Below are 20,938 nucleotides of genomic sequence, written 5' to 3'. Positions count from 1 at the left end.
GGGGGCACTTATGGAAGGGCCTGGAAGTCCATTGTTTAAGCGAGAAGTTCTCAATCATTTCTCATCTGTGCCCTACTTCACTATAATAATAAAAAAAAAATGCTATGCTTTCCTCTAATGTTATTTGAAATTTCAAAATAAAATTTCATGTAACTCAAAAGCAAAGGAATATAACATTCCTTTGTTTCCAATGAAAACATACCATCTCCAACAGCTCCTCACATTCTGATACATGAAGACCATGCTCCCCCCCCCCAGGGTAAGATTCACTGGCTGAAGCCTATTGCATTAGCCAATTGTAGGTACCCAAGAAGAAAGGGAGCATGATGGAAAGTGGTTTTTAGGAAAATTAGTCCTGCAGCAGGAAAGGGTCTTCAGGGGTCTGGCTCTGCCCCACCTGAGGACCTGGGGCAGCCCATGGAAACTACTCTGATCTCCTTCCACCCGTAGTGGTTAGGTGGGGAGGGAGAGGCTCCCCATTCTGATAGAGAAAAGCTGTGGAGGTGCCCTGTCTCTCATTAACACCTATAAAGACTGTGATGGTGGAACTTTTCTGGTAAGTGGCTGGTATAGAAATGTGTGATGGAAAGTGAATTTGTAGAATGTGGTCTCACTTCAGCATCTCCTCAGTATTTATGCACATGAGACCTTTCATTTGTGACACCTATTCTGTTCTAAAGAAAGTGCTAAATGAAACACTTAAGACAGCAGTGGAAACTGTTACATTTTTATGTGAAAGCAAGATTCAGTGACTCTGTAAGTAGGTATTTACCTGTATTGTATTAGGTGTTATGGGGAATATGCTTTTAAATGGAGAAATATGTCTGGAATATTTAAGTGACAGTATAAGGAAGAAAGTGATTGTATTATTTAAGGTTCTTTTGGTTGTAAGAGGAAAGGTCAGCTCAGGTTGATTAAGGCAAAAGAAAGACGTAACAAGAGTCCAGGATCTACCCGCTTCAGGACCAGTCCAACAGTGGTATTCAGAGTCTCTCACTCTCTCATATGCTTTGTTCCTTTGTGTTTTTTTTTAAGATTTTAGTTATTTATTTGAGAGAGAACGAATGAGACAGAGAGAGAGCATGAGAGGGGGGAGGGTCAGAGGGAGAAGCAGATTCCCCGCTGAGCAGGGAGCCCGATGTGGGACTCGATCCCTGGACTCCAGGATCATGACCTGAGCCGAAGGCAGTTGCTTAACCAACTGAGCCACCCAGGCGCCCCTGCTTTGTTCCTTTGTATTGGCTTTGTTTTCCAGAAGCCCCTGCTGATAGTGAAAAAGATGACCTCTATTAGCTCTGTGTTTATCCCCTATAGGCTTAGCAGCAACAGTGAAGGAGAACACGTCTCCTCACATTTCTAGAAATAATCTCAGGGAGAAGTCTTAGTGGCTCAGCTCAGTCCTGTTCCCATCTCTTATCCCAGGTGTGGCCAGATGAAAAGCTACAGCGTCCACTGGCCATGGCAATGCAGGAAGGAAGGGACAGCAGAAGGAGCATGGCCAGGCATCACTCAACTGGGGGGCAGTCCCAAATCAAGAGCACTTCACTGTGTGGATCTCCTCCCACTTGCTCCGAGCAAGGCAGTCTTTGGGGCTGCATTTCCTGTAAAATGAGGGTGTTTGTCCTGTGATCTCAACTCCCTTGTAGAAAGCTCTAGGATTCTGGGAAAACTTCTCTGTGTCTTCTAGTACAGAAAGTGTACTTAGGAAGTTGGGACTGGAATGAGCCTTAGCAGATGGATGGGGTTTGAATGGGAAGAGAAGGGAGGACATTTCAGGAAAACCATAAATAGACAGGAGTGATCAGAAGATATGAGTAATATGCCAAAATGTATTCTAAAAGTTATAAATGCCTAAAATCAGCATCAGAGAGATTAACTGCTCATACATTGCCAAGAGGTAAGACCTGAAATTCTTCTTTAATGCAAGCACTAATGGTGATGTTCTTGGGTGATCGTAAACCGCGTTTGACTTCATGTCTGTGTTCTCTCAGGGCTGGCGCTGTGACAACTGCCGCAGACCAGGGGCTGAACCCGGTCAGGAAGGCTCCACCGGCCACTACAACCAGTACTCGCAAAGATACCATCAGAGAACTAACACTGTACGTGCACCTGCACCTTGAGTGTTTCTCCCCTAAACGCAGTTAGATACCTAGTAGGGAGTCTCCTTCTGTAGGTACCTTTCTTCTGAATGAGCCAAGTGTTCCTTATTGTTAAAAACATCTTTTAAATGCCTTGAGTAGAAGACTGTACCCTGTAACACAATTTAGGTTCAAATTTATCAAAACGTTTGAAGATCTCCTATTGCCCAGTACATTGCTAAGTTCCCGAAGCCAGGAACATTCTCCTGTCTGTAAGCAGTTGTCATCAAAGCCTCTCCGCTTTTATTCCGTACGCCTCACAGGATTTTTTTTTTGGTGTATTTTTCTTCTATTTTAACAGAAGGCTGTTTTTTTTTTTCCTTTTTCTGTTTTAACAGAACGTCAACTGCCCCATTGAATGCTTCATGCCTATAGATGTACAGGCTGACAGAGAAGATTCCCGAGAGTAATATTTCGGACCCAGAGGAACAAGCATGGATCTCTGTCAAGGTCCATCCAAACTGGAGTGATGTTAGCAGACCCCATCTTAGAGTGTTTCTCTCTTAAGCCCTTTTGCTCTGGAGTAACTTCTCCAGCTTCAGCTCAACTCACAGCTTCTCCAAGCATCACCCCTGGGAGTGTTTTGAGACTTTTCTCGTAAGTGGGGGCCGTACATTGCCCGTTCTGCTCTGAAGTATTCAATACCGCTCAGTATTTTAAATGGAATGATTCTCACTTGTGATTTGGTTTGGGATCGACAGGGAGCACAGGCACCAACCAACATAAAGATGCATTGAAATGGTATCCTCTGAAATTTTAAGTAGGAAAGTTACCCAAACACTTCTGCTTCCACTTCACTGGCCTGCGATATTGTAAGAACGGCATGTCCTTGTTACTGTGATATTTAAAATATCCACAGTATTCACCTTTTTCAAATGATTCTAGTAATATCTTTCTCTTATCTGTTATTTATCAATTTTTCCCAGTATTTTTATATGGAAAAAATTGTATTGAAGACATTTAGTATGCAGTTGATAAGAGGAATTTGGTATAATTATGGTTGGTGATTATTTTTTATACTGTATGTGCCAAAGCTTTACTACTGTGGAAAGACAACCGTTTAATAAAAGATTTACATTCCACAACTTGAATGTCGTGGCTTCTTTTTTGCATAAAGAAATTTGGGGGAAAAGAAGATTCCCCATGAATGTTCCTCTTCAATTCAGCAAACATTTGAAAACCTATGATGTGTATAGCTCTCTCCTTGGAGATTTAAGTACAAAATTTTCCAAGTCTGTCACTACAAGAACAGATTCATTCTTGATATTTCATCTCTTCAGTAATAGGGCTAGTTTCATATCTCTGTTTTCCCGGACTTTAGTGGACTCAAATATTGTTGAACTTGGTAGCCAGCTCTTCAGAAGTGGGACTGAATCTTTTTTTGTTCTATTCCAAACATCATTCCCCCTCCTTCCCTTCTTCCCCTCACTGAATAAACACCTATTCAAAGAGGTTACCTTCTAGGAAGAAAAAAAGATGAGATGTTAAAACAACTTGAATAGCACATCCTAGAGGAGATTTGTCTTAGGGCAATGGTGTGATACAAGAACCTCAACCCCAGGTCCTCTTGATGCCTGCCAGCTGACACTTTCAGGGTGCCCCAGCAGGACAGAGTTTGCAAAACTCCTGATCTACAAAGGACACCTCCTTTTCAATTTAACTTTGGGGAAATGACAAAACTTTGAGATTAAATCTGGCATCTAGAATAGTAAATAATGGCACTGGAGATAGCTGATTTTTAATTAGTAAAAAATTAGTAATTCATAATATACAATATTTTTATACATTATTGTGTAATGGAAAAAATATTTCAATAAACACCTGCCAATGAATATTAAGACTAACTACAAAGAGATTTCCTCAGGATTCATTTGTTTAAAAAAAAAAAAATCTCACATTTGAATTGATTTACAGTTTACAAAATGCCCTAACATTTAGTATCTCATTGGGAGGAGGTTTTGCAGTCTAATTTTATAAAGAATGCAGCTCAGATTAGTTTTCCTTAGCAAGACACAGACCCAAAGCCCAGATTTTTGTTTAACTTTCCTAATCATTCAGCTTCATTAGGCCAGTAATGACCAAGACAGCAGCAGCTCTGTATATGTTTAAAAAAAAAAAAAAATCACAGAAGAAACAGATCATGGTGATATTATATGACCGTCTCACATGTGTCATCACTAATCACTTAAGAAAAAATGTGATTCAATATAAATCTACACAACATGCAGTGGGAAGTACCACTGAAGATGCAGGCCTGAGAGAAAGCAGGCTGGTCCCCTCGTCTTCATATGTGAAGAGGAGGCCCAGGTAACATGCAGGTGAAGGTCTATACCTCAACTCCATCTTGCTTAAAAGTCTTTATATTTTAAAACATAAGGAAAGAACAGCTATCAGTTGAGAATGTGCTTCAAACCACTTGCCTATCTGCAAACCTAAAACTATCTTCCCAAATGTGAGTTTAAGTAAATCCACTTGGACTGTATTAATTAAATGGAAAGCAAGCCCTTCTGACAATTTATAAATGAAATGTAGAAGACACAAGCTCCACATTTAAGATTTTAACATACACTTTTTCCAGAATGTCTGCTAGATTCTCAAAAGCAGTGTATTAATCTTACAAATTAAACTTTCAATAGTGAACCAGTAACTATATTTAAATAATAAGAACAAATTAAACAAATTTAAACGGTCTTTTATGTTTTGGCATCAAAATGCAAGAATGGTAAAACTTTCTTTTTTTACCATTTCTCAGTAAAATCATTCAAGCATGAGAACCAAGAGGATTTCCAAAGTTCTTTTACAGTTTTTACTGACTCATGATACTTCTTCCCCCGAGAATTCTTAAACAGGCCAAATTGAAAAGGCATAATTAAAAGACCAATCTCGATTCAGGCAAGAAATTGCCAATTGAAGAAAAAATTAGGTAAAACTAGTAAACATATCAGATTTTAAAAAGAAAAATTGTAGATTTGAAGCTTTACTTTGCCTTGCTGCATTCGATTTGTAACAAAATTTGTGTTTTTATATTGTTTTCAGTGCTGATGACCTAAGTGAATGATGCAAATTAGTGTGTATAATAATGTCACTATAAGTCTGTGAAGCACACTTTCTAAGGCGGTGAATAAAGAAAAGATCAGGTGGAAATTACAAGTATAGGAAATGACTTTTCTATTTAATTATATTTCCATTGACAATTCTATTCCATTTCTAGTTGCATGAAACTCATTAAGGTGATTAAGAAACATCACATCAGCACATTTAAATGCTGAAATTGCTTCCTATTCAGTAAATTCCCATTACTGTGGTAGGGAAAGTGGCAGGCTACAATTAAAAAATCCCATTTTCAGGAAATATATTTCAACCATTAAAAAAAAAAAAGAAGAAGAAGACCACTCTTGGGACTTCTTATGTTTGGGAACATTTACAGATAACCATAAGGGCTGATAAAGCAGAAGCAGCACAAAGATGACCATGCACTACCATGGGTTTTTCAGACTAAGAAAATTCTTTTTAAAGAGTATATGGTGCTATTTTAAATGAAAGTTCGCCACATTGTCTCACTCTGTAGCTTCATTAAAATAAAAGATTAATTTGAATTGCAAACAAAAATCTATATAAATTACAGAGGAAGGAAAGAAAATACTGCAATAAAAGAGCAGAGAAATGGTGCTTCAGCTGAAAGCCAAAAACGTAAATTCCTTTTTTAACATTCCTCAGTAGAGTCAGGTATGAGATATTAAAGCATGTTTTACATTTCCTTGAATTCCTTTTTACTTACTCTTTAGAGACATGTGGGTTTCAACAATCTTGGGAGCCAAATCTCTCTCTAAAATAGCTCTGGTGTGGAGCCCCCGAAGACTCCCTGTTAGTACTGCTTGGAGGCTGTGGGAGGCTGATCGACTGCATCCTGGGCTCACTGGTGCTGGAATCCCATGTCCTGCACGCTGCCCACCACAGCAGGCTCCTCTTACATAAAATACAATGAAGGCCAACGATTCTCCCTTGGCCTTCTCTTTTCTCTCCTCACGTTACGGTACTTTGGAAACTGCCATTTTGTTCCAGAAGGAAACATGGTCTCTGCCAGCAAACCACCGGACAGGACTTTACAATGAAATCTACTGATCTGTATAATTCAGCATTAGTCATAAGATGCTGAGCCAAGCGCTGAAAGCTGTATTTGACTCAAAAACATGCCGCCTTGGTGGAGAAATTGAAACCCTCATACATTCTGGTGGAAAAGTAAAATGGTCCAGCTGCTGTGGAAAACAGTTTGGTGGTTCTGCAAAAAGTTAACCCCAGAACTGCCATAGTACCCAGCAATTCCACTCCTACGTATATACCCTGGAGAACTGAAAACATATGTTCACATAAAAAACTTGTACACACACGTTCATCACACCATTATTCATAATAGCCAAAAGGTGGAAACAACCCGAATGTTTATAAACTGATGAGTAGATAAACAAAATGTGATATATCCATACAATGGAATACTATTTGACTGTTAAAAGGAATGAAGTTCTGAAACATGCTACAACATAAACCTTGAAAACACTAAGTGAATGAAGTCAGGCACAAAAGGCCACATATCATGAGTCCATTTATATGAAGTGTCCAGAATAGGCAAACCAACAGAGAAAGTAGATTAATGGTTACTAGGGGCGGCGGGGAAGGGAGGAACAGAGAATAACTGCTCATGGGGATGGGCTTTGTTTTGGGGTGATGAAAATGTTCCAGAATTAGGCAGTGGTGATGGTGATATAAATTTGTGAATATATAGCACTTAAAATCACTGACTTGTACACTTTGAAATTGTTAAAATGGTCAATTTTGTTATGTGAATCTTATTTCAATAAAAAAGAAGAAAATGCACTTTACTTACAGAAAGTCTCTGTAATATCCTTTTGTTTAATGGTAAGAAGTGAGGTGTGGGGAAACAGAATAGATGAAAGGTTGAAAGAACTCAGAAATCTCTTGGCTACCTATTCAGAAACTGAAAAAAAACTCCCATAAATATACATTTACTATTTTTTAAGCCATTTCCACGCATTAATATCCTCCTCCACTACCTCCCATGCTTCCATATACACCAAAGCATTATGAATAATGACTAGCATTTTTTAAAAGATTTATTTGAAAGAGAGAGAGCACAAGCAGAAGGGGCAGGGAGAGGGAAAGAGAATCTCAAGCAGATTCTGCGCTGAGCATGAAGCCTGACACAGGGCTCGATCTCACAACCATGAGATCACGATCTGAGCCAAAACCAAGAGTCAGACGCCTAACCCAACTGTGCCAGCCAGGCGACCCTAGCATTTTTTACAAATGGTATTTTTTGTTCCGGATGGTGTCCTAAGTGTTCTTACAAACTTTGTCTCATCTACTCCTCATACCAACCCTACAAGGTGGGTACTGTTATCATCATCAGTTTACAAACAGAAAGTGAGGGAAATGCTGAGTGAATAACCTAACATCACGCAGCTCCTAGGTAGCAGAGTTGGGACTTGAACCTGAAAAACTAGTTTCCTGTGGTTTTAACCAGAAGTGCTTTTAACGGAGAGCTACTCACCCTCTCCAGGAGCAAATCCATCCCTATTTTATAGGTGAGGAAACAAACTGCAAGAGGTCAAACAACATGCCCAAGATCACCCAACCGATGAGAGGCAACACAAGTTAGTGATTATCATAAAAGGCACAAGGTTGTTTTCTGGAGGGAAAAATGGGAAAATAATCCGGAAGAGGCGTATCAATGGGCATGGGAGCTACTGGCAAAGTTATCTTTCTTGGCCTGGCTAGAGGCGACGTAGGTGTTTACAAATTATTATTATTATTTTTTAAGATTTTATTTATTTGACAGAGAGAGACACAGCGAGAGAGGGAACACAAGCAGGGGGAGTGGGAGAGGGAGAAGCAGGCTTCCCGCGGAGCAGGGAGCCCAATGCGGGGCTCGATCGGAGGACCCCGGGATCATGACCTGAGCCGAAGGCAGATGCCCAATGACTGAGCCACTCAGGCGCCCCTACAAATTATTCTTTAAACTGTAGGTGTTTTATGCACTTTCCACAGGCATGACTTATAATTTATTTTTAAAAATGAATTTGTTCCTAGTAGACCACATTGCATACAGCTTCTACTTGAGGAGAGATAAACTCAGGAGAAATGGCAAGAGGTATGTGAAGTAAAGGTTAACAGAAACCTTGGAAAGCTTGTCTTAAAAAACAACAAAGCCTAAGAGAAAATGTCTGTCTCTAACACAGAATTGAAAAGTCTAGGAATCGACATTATGGGGGCTTTGAAGGGTAGGAATGGGGAAATGTTCATTAAGCAGGTGAAGTTCCTATTACAGGAGAAATATAGCTATCAATTTAAAGCAATGGTATAAAAGGAATAAAAAGTGGTTCAAACTATAGGATGGTAGAAATAGGGTCCAAATATATCAATAATTGAAATGAATATAAATAAGCCGAGTTGGCAAGTTGCATTAAAAACAAAAACAGATTCCAGATATACCTGCACCTAAAGCATAAGAGCACCAAAGAATGAAAAGCGGTATTAGACATAATATAAACCAAAAAAGAGCTAGTCTAGCTATGTTCATATTAGATAAAATAATTTTATCTAAGACAAAAATTGTTAGTAGGATTGGAGTACATAAAATCACTATGAAAAGTACTTTTTTAGCTTCAAATATACATGAAGCACATTTATAAATCTGCAGGGAGAAACTCGTAAACTCATCTTCACAGAGGGAGGTTTCAATCCATCTTTCTCTACTGTTGATAGGTCAAACTTAAATCATTAAGCTACAACTATCAGTTTAAAAGAAATAAAGGAACAGAGCCACAAATGAAATAAAATGACATTACAGGAATGCAGTAACAAAATTCAGAATATTGGAAACTCTATGGAACCAAAAATCTGGTATCTTCAATAATTGACCGCAAAAAATAAATAAATAAATAAATAATAAAGGAGGAATCAGTCAACTAAGTGACTTGAGATGCACCAGGCAAATGCAATGTGTGTCTCAGGCTTGGATCTTATTACCAACAAACTCTTTGGGAAAAAAAAAAAAAAGCCAATGTGGAAGATCTGGACAATGACTGGGTATTTGATATTAATAACTGTTATGCCTTTCAGTGTGATACTTGAAGTATGATTATGTATTTTTTTAAATAAACTTTTTATTTTCTAATACTTGGGATTTACAGAAAAAATTTGTGAAGATGGTAGAGTTCCCATATGCCCTACACCTGGTTTCTCCTTTTATCATCATTTGTTACCATTAATGAATCAACATTGATCCATAACTAAAGTACATACTTCATTGGGACTTTTTACCCGGCATCCTTTTTCTGTTCAAGAAGTCTATCCTGGAGACATTACGTTTAGTCGACATGTATCCTTAGTCTCCTCTACATTGATGTTCTCAGACCTTCCTTGTTTTTCATGATCTTGACAGTTTTCAGTACTGGTATTTTATAGAATGTCCTTCAACTGGGAGTTGCCTGATGCTTCTCCTATGACTAAACTGGGGTTGTAGATTTTTGGAAAGAAGACCAAAGAGGTCAAGTGCCATTCCCCTTTGGAGGTACATACTATCAACATGACATGCTTCTTAAACCCTCATCACCTGGCTGAGGTGCTATCGGTCAGGTCTCTCCACTGCAGCTACTCCTTTATCCCCCTTTCAATGCTACACACCTTGGAAAGAAGTCACTATGCACAGCCTACACTTAAGGGGTGGGGAGTTATGCTCATCTTCTTGAAAGTGGAATATCCATATAAATTACTTAAAATTCTGCACAGACTGATTCTCCATTTATTTATTCAATCCTTTATTAGGTCAGCCATGACCTCAGATATTTCATAGATTGGGTTACATTACTTTGTTGCTCAAATGATTCCAGCTTTGGCTATTGGGAATCCTTTCAGTTGGCTCCCATGTCCTTTGACATACTCCCATGATGTGCTTGTTTTTAAAGTCCTTCCTTACTTTCTGGCACTGTAAGGTGCTCCAGGCATCTCATCTCATATTATTTCCTACCCCAGTCCTAGAATCAGCTATGCCTCCAAGGAGTCCTGAATCCTTTTACTTGAGTGGCATTAGAAACCAAGAACCTGGCCCTAGGTATGCTCACTGCTATCGAGGTATCATTATTTCTTGGCTCTCTCAGCAGGTAGGCATGATTATATATTTCAAAAAGTAAGTACACTACTTTAAAAATTCGAGTTACTTTAACTAAAATATTTACAGAGGAAATACCTATACTGTGCTTCAAAATAATCAGTGTTGAGGAGTGGTAAGTGGGGAAACAGTAGATAAAACTAGTGATCATGAGTTGTACTTGGATGACAGGTACAGTTTAAGTAATTTAATTGTGTCCATCCCAAAACTTCCATAAAAAAAGACCCTTTAAAAATTCAGAAAAATATTACTATGTGCCAACAATCTTGAAAACTGAGACAATATGGTCAAATTCCTAGGAGAAAAAAATATACTTTGCTAGAATTCACTTAAGAAAAAAAAAATTAAGAAAAGGAAACAGTGACTAGAAATTTTCCTATGATATTCATGTGTTCCTAATTCTCTTAAGGATAGAGGAGAATGTATTGGACTAACCCTCCTACAGATAGTTATGAACATGGGACAAAAATGTTACAAAATCTACTTGAAACCACTGGAGAGCAACCAAAAGATGGTGGAAACCAGACAGGATCAACCTTCAAAGGGAAAGGAGATATGACAAATCTCCACAAATTGATCTATGGATTCAATGCAAGTCCAATCAACATCCCAAAAAATTTTTTTCTAGAAATAGACTAGTTAGTTCTAAAGTTTATATGGAAATGCCGAAGCCCTGGAATAGCCAAAACAACTTTTAAAAAGGACAAAGATGAAGGACTCCCATGATCTGATTTCAAAATTTTACTATAAAGCTACAATTTTCAAGACAGCATGGTACTGGCATTAGGACAAACATAACTATGGAACAGAACAGAGTCCAGAAATAGACCCATTGCAAATAATGGTTAACTGAGCAAACAGGCAATCCAACAGTTTTTTCAAATGATGGTGAAACACCTGGATAAATGTATGGAAAGAAAGTGAAACTTGACCCATACATCACACTAAAATTCAAACAAATCTCAAACTTTTGCTTAGAAAGGAGACAACCAAGCTTTTTAGAACTCTGACTAAAAGCAAAGCTGCATGAGTGGAATCCCCTAGGAGAAAACCAGGGAGACTGCAGGATGCTTATGCTATCTAACTCCAGGGTCTGCTCAGTTTCCCTGGCTTACTTGCTGATTTTTAGATGTTTCACACAGGCAATGTTTTGGGATGAGCTGAGCTCCAGGAGGCAAGGATGTTCCTGTATTTCTTACACACAAATATTTGTGGGTAATGTTTGTATGCTAGACAGCCTATAACTTTAAGAAATTAAATACAACCAAAAGCTATGGATCCAAGATGACTAAGACTTAATGTTTTATTTTTTAAAAAAAGACAGTCAAAATGTCACATGTGATTTTTCACCTACACATAAGCAAACCATAAAATACTGTGCAATGAAATCAGTGATGAAAGAGCCGAAGATTCGTATGAGCAAGGATTATTCCCAGTTCATCGCAAGCCTCAATCACAACTTTGTCAGCAGCAGAACCAGAAGGAGCAGCAATGTAGGCCACACCACTCTGAGGGAAGAAGAGACACTGACTTTCAAAACACAATTTTAGGTTAAGACATGCCAAAATCAAAATCCCCCTCTAGAAAGCATAAGCTAATAATGATTTACAGTGCAGAGTGATTCACTCAGTCAAAACAGGAAAATAATAGGATTTGGGTTATTCATACATCAAACGGAAAAGTAAAATAATTAAATATTACTGACATATCATACTGCTGTAACCTGGATGTAGAATTCACAGAATTTAAACAGAAGCAGGATTTCTGAAATAGTTTTTTTAAAAAAGATTTATTTTTCTGAGAGAGAGAGAGAAAACACACAAGCAGAGGGAGATGGAGAAGCAGATCATTCCCCTCCCCGCCCCCCACTAGCTAAGCAGGGAGCCTGATGTGGGGCTGGATCCCAGAGTCCTGGGATCTGAAGGCAGAAGCTTAACCAACTGAGCCACCCAGGCATCCCTGAAATAGTTTTTACATAATAATCAATTCTATGCAAATGCACATCAATTCCATACTTACCCTTTTAGCTCTGTCTACATTATCCCTGAAAGGAAAAAAGGCATCAGAGCTGACAGAAACTTCACTAAGTTTGTCAACCCATTTCTTCTTCTCTTCTTCAGTTAGTAATTCAGGCACTTCCTCAAACAATGCCTTCCACTTTATCAAATCTTCATCCTAAGAGTAGAGGGTGGAGAAAGGAGAGTAAAATTTCGGGCATGATCTTTAGTACTTTCTGATGCAAATCAGAATGCCAGAAAGCACTTGGGCATTTCCCCCAGGATTTAATTACAATGGCTCATTCCAGTTTACATATATCTCTAGAATCTTTTTTTTTTTTGGATGCTTTTAACATTTCATTAAGAAAAGTAATTCTAAAGTGTACCAAATAAAGATTATACCATTTACTTTGTAAATCAGTTTATTTTAAATATATTTTGTTTTTTAATCTCTGCCTAAGTGAGATCTACTTTATATCCCTGTGTCAAAGCAAGCAAACAGATGATGATGGATGTTCCAGAACTGTATTTACACAGCCTCAAGTCTACAGTCAGTCTTTTTTTTTTTTTTTAAGATTTTATTTATTTGTTTATTAGAGAGTGAGCCAGAGAGAAACAGCATGAGAGGGGAGAGGGTCAGAGGGAGAAGCAGGCTCCCCGCTGAGCCGGGAGCCCCATGTGGGACTCGATCCCAGGACTCCGGGATCATGACCTGAGCCGAAGGCAGTCGCTTAACCAACTGAGCCACTCAGGCGCCCAAGTCTATAGTCAGTCTTAACAGACGAATCAAGATATGATTCATGGTATTCATATTTTAAAAAAGGTGCTTCCACTTTGGATGATTTTTTGGCTTAAACAATGTACTTTTAACTCTTGTTCACATACATATAAAGCTTCTTCCAGAACTATGAGCAGGATTTTGCTAGGTAATATTAAACAGGAAATACAAATATTAAAGTAAAAAAAGAAAGGCTTATATGTTAAGTACTTTATGGTTATAAGGCATATTCTTCAATGACATTTATTATGTCATGGATTCCTGTCCCTGAATTTGTAGACAAGGTAGTTTGGTCAACTCACCCCCTCAGAAGACCATCGAGAGTCTGATTACCAGACTTCTCTCTTTTGTTTTCCATATAGGATTAAGCACTTTCTATGTCCAAAAATGGGGCTGAATTCTGTAATTTTGGTAGGCTACTTGATAGTTGTAATTTTACTGCTCTCATATACCTTCTTTAAAACCGAAGACATTAAAGAACACAAAATGTAACAAAAATATACAGTTGTTAAAGGCACTGGTAGAAAATGTGGGGGGAGAAGACCCTGATTACCTATCAGATAATTTTTATTTCATGTTGAATACACACCTATCATGTAGCAAGCATCATGCTTGGCACTGTGACAGAAACATCAAGATAGGTGACAAAAGAGCCCCTGCCATCAAAAGCTCAAAATCAACAGGGGAAGTACAAACATATAAAACTAAACCAATGGTTATAATTTAAAAAGACAGGGAAGGTCTGTGGGGTCAGAAAGGGATGAAAAACTGTGAACAAAGTTAAAGGCCAGACAATGAAGAATTGTTAAGAAGTTTAGAATTACAATTTTAGACAATGTAAAATTTCAAGAAAAATACCATTTTCTCTCAGCAGTGATGAAGGTAGTCTGTTACAGAAAAAGGTGAGCATACCAGTATACTCTACCCACAAACCCAATGACAAGACTTTTACCTCGCCAATGGTTCCAGTAACATACTGATCAATGGCATTGGAGATTTCTGCTCTCTTCACTCCAGTTTTAAACTTCATTGAAAGCACCTGTGGATGATGTCTAAGCCACCAATAGTTTGCTTTATCCCCTGCAAGGCGTGTGCAGTGTATTCGAGACTGCTGTCCTGCTCCAATGCCAATAACCTAAAGAACATGAACAGTAAGATGACTATCTCTTCCAACAACATATTTTTCTTAACAGATCTTTTGTGCATATTCCCTAAAATCTATCAATTTTGGTGGAAAAAGTATCAGGCCAAAATATAATTTTAAGTCATTAAAAGGTAAGGGTAAAAGTCTGTAACCACTATTTATACATTTTACCTCTTCAGTGACATTTGAAGTATGGCTACTAATACTCTGGAAGTTTCTAGAACTCCTGGACATCAGTAGTGAAGTTAGTTTTACTGGAACTTCTTAGAACCTGAGTCAAAGGAGACCAGTAGCCACAATCTCCTAAGTTTTCATTATTAGAGACATGAGATCTTTTAACAATTGACAATCAGGGGCACCTGGGTGGCTCAGTTGGTTAAACGTCTGCTTTCGGCTCAGGTCACGATCCCAGGGTTCTGGGATCAAGCCCCGCATTGATCCCTGCTCAGCGGGAAGCCTGCTTCTCCCTCTCCCTCTGCCCCTGCTTGTGTCCCTCTCTCGCTGTCTCTCTCAGTCAAATAAATAAATAAAATCTTTAAAACAAACAAAAAACAATTGACAATCAACTAAAATTCCGAATTTCAGAGAGTCTTCCAGGTCACATGCTAATTAATATCCACACTTTCTCTCCCCGACTTATGGGCCAAATAATTTAACAAATGCTAAGAGAAGAGTTCAAGACACTGTGAAAAGGGCTCCCAATGCTGCTGAAGCTACGGTAAAACCAGAACGAGGTTAGTCCAGAGTTAGAAGAGGCCCCAGTGATGAGCTAGCTTAGTCCTGCATTCTATGGCTCAGCGCACTAGGAAATGGTCCTGCATTCTATGGCTCAGCGCACTAGGAAACAAGTTAAATACCTTGCTTAATTAACGTCAGCAACAAACGTTCAATATCTTGATTGTGGTAGTGGTCACATAACTTGGGATATGTGTTTTGGGAAATTTATACATAATTTGGGAAAACTTCAAAACTTGAAACTTAAAAAGAGTGAATTTTATTGTATATAAATTATGTCTCAGTAAACCAGATTTTAAAAGATCACATTAACTTGTGGTCTACAGATTCTTGGTAAAGTAACCTTAGAAATATATGTGAAAATACCCAACAAGCTGCAAAAACACTGAGTAATGGGTGGCAGTAACATTCTTTACTGTCTTCACTAGAAATACCACACCAATCAGGAGGAGGGGAGTGAATAAACTAGTTTTATAGCAGCTATTAGAGTCCCACTAATCCAAATGTGTCAACTCAGTCTGAGCCAAGAAGCAATATGACCAATTTTAATACGTTGTCCCAAAGACAGTTTGTGATCATCACTAGCTTTAACAGTCCCCTACGTTACTGAGTAAATATTGACAAACCCAGAAGAGAAAGAGTGGGCAGATTTTCCTTTCCAAGCAGTCTAGGACCTGAGGGATGAGTATCATTTTGTAAAACAACAGTCTGCCCCAAGTGGGTCTGAGAGTTTGGTTACCTGACCATTCTTGGCATAGCACACGGAGTTAGACTGCGTGTACTTCACAGCAATGGTGGCTACAATGAGGTCTCTGAGCGCAAACTCTGGCAACTGAAAAAACACAGGATGGTCAACTGCATCAGACTTTTATAACTCCGTTTTAGCATCTTACATGTTACTTATTTTAACACACCTATAATATAGTTGTATCTCTCAAAGAACAAAATGAAATGAACCGTTCATAGGAAACTCTACTGTAGTTTTACTGAAAACAACAATCAACATTCAACATATTTGTCGTGGAACTCAGCAGTGCCTAATGCATCACAGACTCAGACTAATGCCATTTGCAGCGACTCAGGCTTAAGCCTATTTACACACCACACTAGTTACAAAATACCATATCCACCCCAAACTGACAAATAATAACTTTTTTCAACCACAGAACCAAGAAACATATATGCAAACATGATAAAATTTATGTTCAGAAAAAACACTGAGAATAATTTTCACAGACATTACAAACAACTGTGATGCCCATATACAGCCAAGGCTGTTCAGGAAAAAACAAATTAGGATCATTTTCTGCTCTGTCTAGAAATTCTAAGTAGAAACTATTCAAAAATACTTGTGATGATAAATTAGACCTCATCAAAATTAAAACTTCTGTTCTGCAAAAAAAAACCTGTATTAAGAGGATAAAAAGACAAGCTACAGACTGGGGGAAAATATTTGCAAACCACATATCTGAAAAAGAACCAGTATCTAAAATACGTAAAGACCTCTCAAAACTCAGTGACAAAAGCAATCTAATTAGAAAATGGGCAAAACACATCAAGAGACATATCACTAAAAAGGATACACAGAAGGCAAATAAATACAAAAAAACACCCTTCATTAGCCACTAGAAAATGCTAACTAAAATCATGAGATACTGCCACATACCTACCTAAAGAAAAGAGACAACACTAAAAGCTAGTAAGAATGCAGAGACCTGGATCACTCATATGTTGCTGGTGTAAAATGTAAAATGGCACAGGCTCTCTGGAAAAGTTTGGCAGTTTAAAATACTAAATATACAACCATGATACACCCAGCAGCCACCAATTACACTCCTGGGCCTTAATAACAGAGAAATGAAAACTTATATTCACAAAAAACCCATTCATGAATGTACACTGAATGAAAATTATAAAAGGGGGAACAGATTAGATGTTACCCAAGGTTAAGGAGGCGGTGGAGGGAGGAGGGAAATGAGTGTCATTATAAGAGGGCAACACGAGGGATCCTCATGGTCATGGAAATGTTCTTTCTGTGCCTTAACTGCATCACTATCATTATCATGTACTATAGTTTTGCAAGACATTACCACCAGGGGAAATGGGGCAAAGGGTACACAGGAATTCTTAACAGTGCATGTTGAACCTGCAATTTTCATTCTGATCTCAAAACTGAAAGCTCAATCAAAAAACACTATTAGAATTTCTTAAGAATCTGTTATTCTAAGATAGTATTAATGTAGTATATCCTTTCTTATCTGTATCTGCTGTTTAAGATACCAACTACACATTTTATTCTTTTAGTTCTAAGAAAGATTAATAACATAAACCAGCTTTCCTACAGGTCTGCCTTGAAATGCAACCCTGGTATTCTGAGTTAGGATCAAGAAATATGAGACATTTCAAGGGGGGGGATGGGGTGGGTGTTGGAATGAGGGACACAAATAGTTAAAACAAATTAAAGCATTATTTAAGAAAAATGGAAGAGAAAATAATTCAAGCATGTTCGCTAATGCTTAATACACACTCCTGCTTCTCCCACTGTTCTGATACCTAAAAGGATTTTGAGGCTGACATGTTAACAAAACACTGCTTTAAAAGAAAAGGGGAATCTAAAGAAAGATAAAACCATCACTCTTATGCTTGAGCTTCCAAATTTCTAATTAAAAATACATATGAAACAAGTAGAGAAAATTTTAGATAAAAAATGAATTAAAACCATACCTCACTCCTTGTAAAAAAACATCCAAGTTAGCACAGCCAGGGGCACAAAACCTATCAAATACTGCTAAATTATTAGTCAGTCCAATACCTATAAACCTACAAGGAAAACTTAGAAAAGTAAGAGCTTCAATAGTTAGGCAGACCTATCAACATAGGTACCATGTAATCTAGGTCAATACTGTTTCAGTATTTTAAAAGATAAACTAACCAGCCAGATTAATAAAGTGTTAAAAAAAGGGGGGGGGCTCATATTACTGTGAGCTGCTTACATACAGTAAGTAACATTGGTACAAAACACGGCTTCCATCTGCAAATCCCAGTACCTTATAGCCTTGACCAAAGGAGTAGACTGCAATGAATTTAAAGGTATTTCTACACGTGATGCCTACCATGTTCCTTTATACTTCAGGGCACCATTAATTTTCAAAAATAAAAATGTAAGAATATCTATTAAATCAACAAAGATCACGTCTTCATCACCATACAGTTATTAACAGATTGAACTATTCCGATAAAGGTTTTAAAGCTTATTTTCAGCAATTCTACTTAAAGATGATGAAAACAAATACACCTCCTCATTTTCTATTTCTGTTACAAGGAATGACTCGTTCACAGACCAACCCTTTTCTAGGAACAAACAGAAAAGCTCAACACCAAAGTAGTAAAATAGCAAGTACTGAGAGGCAAAGATCCCAGAGATAAAGGAAGTAAGAAGAAATGAGCATGACCATCTATGCTTTTCGCCTCAAAGCATTTTCCAACTTGCAAGGCAATAAGCTAAATGGTAAAGGAACTGAGCACAACTCCTGGCAGTGTTACAGGACTAAGTGGCAAAAATGGAGTTCAGAGTACACCTAGTGACACCAGCAGACACTAGTGCTTTCAGCAAAATAGGGGTGAACCATACACAGACCAGTCCTCACAAAGACTTAAGCCCAGATTCAAAAGAGCTTAATTCCTGCCAGGATAAAAATGATCTGACTGCCACCTAATCTGCCTGCCAAAAGAAGTCAGATCTTTCTGGAAGGAAAAAACACACCATCCAGACACTCAAAATACCTCTACGCTTTTTTCACATTCAATGCTCAGCATTCAATCAAAAAATACCAGACATACCAGCAGACAAGACCACAAAACAATGTAAGCTACACATCTTAAGTACTGGGGGGGGGGGGGGGGGGAAGAGCCAATGTTGGAACCAGCAAAAAAATCCTTCAAAACTGAAGGTCCAATTAAGAGATTTCAGAAAAGAAATACTAGTGCATCCATTTTCATATTATGTAACCTTGGGCAAATTTCTTAGCCGTAACTTATGTCACAATTTTGTGATCTTTACAATAGAGATGATAGTAATCACCCACCCCCAGTCCCCACATAGAGTGCTATGCATATTAAATGATAGAATACATGTAAATATGTGGGAAAAAAAAAACCACACTATCATTCTAGGAGTATGTCCTTCCTAAAAGATGACAAACAGCCCAAGAGCAAAAACTTGACCACATGAAACACTGATCATAGTACTGAAAATGGAAACAAAATATCTACCAGAGTACATCTATACATGGATTGCCATGTGGCCTTTCAGATGAAGATATAGATCTATATTTGTTGATATAGAAACATACTTGTAGCTTAGTGCATGGAGAAAAGGCAAGTTATAGAATTATGAAAGACATGATCCCATTTAGGCATAATTGAAGATAAATACCTCTGAGTATGTACATATGCACAGAAGCTTCTAATATGGTCATTTATTCTTTTGGTAAGCTCTTAAACTTATTTGATAATTCAAAGATGAGCTGGACATTTGCAGATCAACCAGTTTTAAATATGGGCCTTAATAAATACATAAGCTTATAAATATTAAAAACAGACTTACTGCATTCAGTTCAGATATTTTCAAACTTACATCTTTATTCTTGGTCACAACGTTGCTAAATAATGACCTGTCAATGACACCATTATTTCTCTTCTGACTTAAACGAAGACCAAAGAGAGTTCGAACTTCATTTTCATCTGGATTGTAGGACTGATCCATCTAAAACAGAAATTTAGTCACAAGTAGTATTTCTACAACCTTCAACATTTTTCGCTTAATTTACGTACAAAAAAAATTATTATAGCAAGATCATATACATTTTTTTCTAATTTAAGTTATGTGTAAGATCACTTCAGTAAAGGTATAATAGAATCGCCAGGCCCTAATATTTTGTTCTAAAAAATTTTATAGGTTTACAACCCTGTGGTGTTTTATAACAACATATTAAAACCAATGATTCCAGGGACAGCACTTCTGGTTATACTAACTGAAACCATTGTCTGTATCTTCCTTTTTGGAAATCAGCAGATAAAAACAGATCTGCTAAAAAAAACAGGTAGTGGCATAAAAAATAAATTCTAGTTTTCCCTTCTAATAATCTACTACAAAATACAGAGCTAACACTTGAATTAAATAGTTAAAAGGGGGAAAGCAACATTTGGAGTCGAGATGTTTGTTATTTAAAATGGAACATATGTCTTTTTTTTTTTTTAAGTAATCTCTATGCCCAACGTGGGGCTTGAATTCACGATCCTGAGATCAAGAGTCACCTGCTCTACTAACTGAGCCAGGCAGGCATCCCGGGAATATATGTCATTTGTTGCTATCTTCCTCTTTCAAATTTTGAACTGAAAAGATATTAAGACTTGAGAATAATCTGCATAAGACTACTCTCTCCCAAGTGATACTTGACAGTATCTCTTCATTTATCCTTTGAATGATCTTTGATTTAGAAAGCACTGATATCGGGCGCCTGGGTGGCTCAGATGGTTAAGCGTCTGCCTTCGGCTCAGGTCATGATCCCAGGGTCCTGGGATCGAGCCCCGCATCCGGCTCCCTGCTCCTTGGGAGCCTGCTCCTCCCTCTGCCTCTCTCTCTCTGTCTCTCATGAATAAATAAAAATGAAAAAAAAAAATCTTTAAAAAAGAAAGCACTGGTATCTATAACTTATAAGCAAGACCTCATATTAATTCTTCCTAATTTGTACTTTCTTGAATTCCAAAATGTTCCTTTTTCCTCTGTATTATCAGATTTCTAAAATTGGGATGTGCCTTCCCTATTAACTGATGTCAAAAGAAACTTGTCACACTAGCCAGATATAGGAATAGTTATTTCATAGTTATAATTATGTGTCCACGTGCAAATTTGGCTAAACTCTCAAATAATATATTGGGGGAAGGCCCAGTGTAATCTTT

At 37.8% G+C, this 20,938-nt stretch overlaps 2 protein-coding genes across 13 annotated transcripts in view; one reads left to right on the top strand and one right to left on the bottom strand.

Moving 5' to 3' along the window:
- FN1 (fibronectin 1) overlaps positions 1–3,223 on the top strand; it is a 67,125-nt gene extending 63,902 nt beyond the window's left edge. For all 12 annotated transcript variants that reach the window (XM_036085302.2, XM_036085296.2, XM_036085295.2 and 9 more), the window contains 2 exons: positions 1,992–2,099; positions 2,477–3,223. In XM_036085302.2, coding sequence (XP_035941195.1) covers positions 1,992–2,099; positions 2,477–2,548 — 180 coding nt within the window. In that variant the 3' untranslated portion in view covers positions 2,549–3,223. The remainder of the gene's footprint in view (positions 1–1,991; positions 2,100–2,476) is intronic.
- Positions 3,224–11,601: 8,378 nt separating this feature from the next.
- The window catches only part of ATIC (5-aminoimidazole-4-carboxamide ribonucleotide formyltransferase/IMP cyclohydrolase), a 28,570-nt gene continuing 19,233 nt past the window's right edge, over positions 11,602–20,938 (bottom strand). The window contains exons 12-16 of the mRNA XM_078071291.1: positions 19,614–19,742; positions 15,717–15,809; positions 14,051–14,233; positions 12,343–12,498; positions 11,602–11,831 (exon numbers count right to left, since the gene is read on the bottom strand). Coding sequence (XP_077927417.1) covers positions 11,712–11,831; positions 12,343–12,498; positions 14,051–14,233; positions 15,717–15,809; positions 19,614–19,742 — 681 coding nt within the window. The 3' untranslated portion in view covers positions 11,602–11,711. The remainder of the gene's footprint in view (positions 11,832–12,342; positions 12,499–14,050; positions 14,234–15,716; positions 15,810–19,613; positions 19,743–20,938) is intronic.

This window comes from Halichoerus grypus, chromosome 4 (assembly GCF_964656455.1).
Source record: "Halichoerus grypus chromosome 4, mHalGry1.hap1.1, whole genome shotgun sequence".
NCBI classification, from domain to species: Eukaryota; Metazoa; Chordata; class Mammalia; order Carnivora; family Phocidae; genus Halichoerus; species Halichoerus grypus.
Note: the sequence above shows the minus strand (reverse complement) of the source record. Positions and strands in the feature narration are given on the sequence as shown.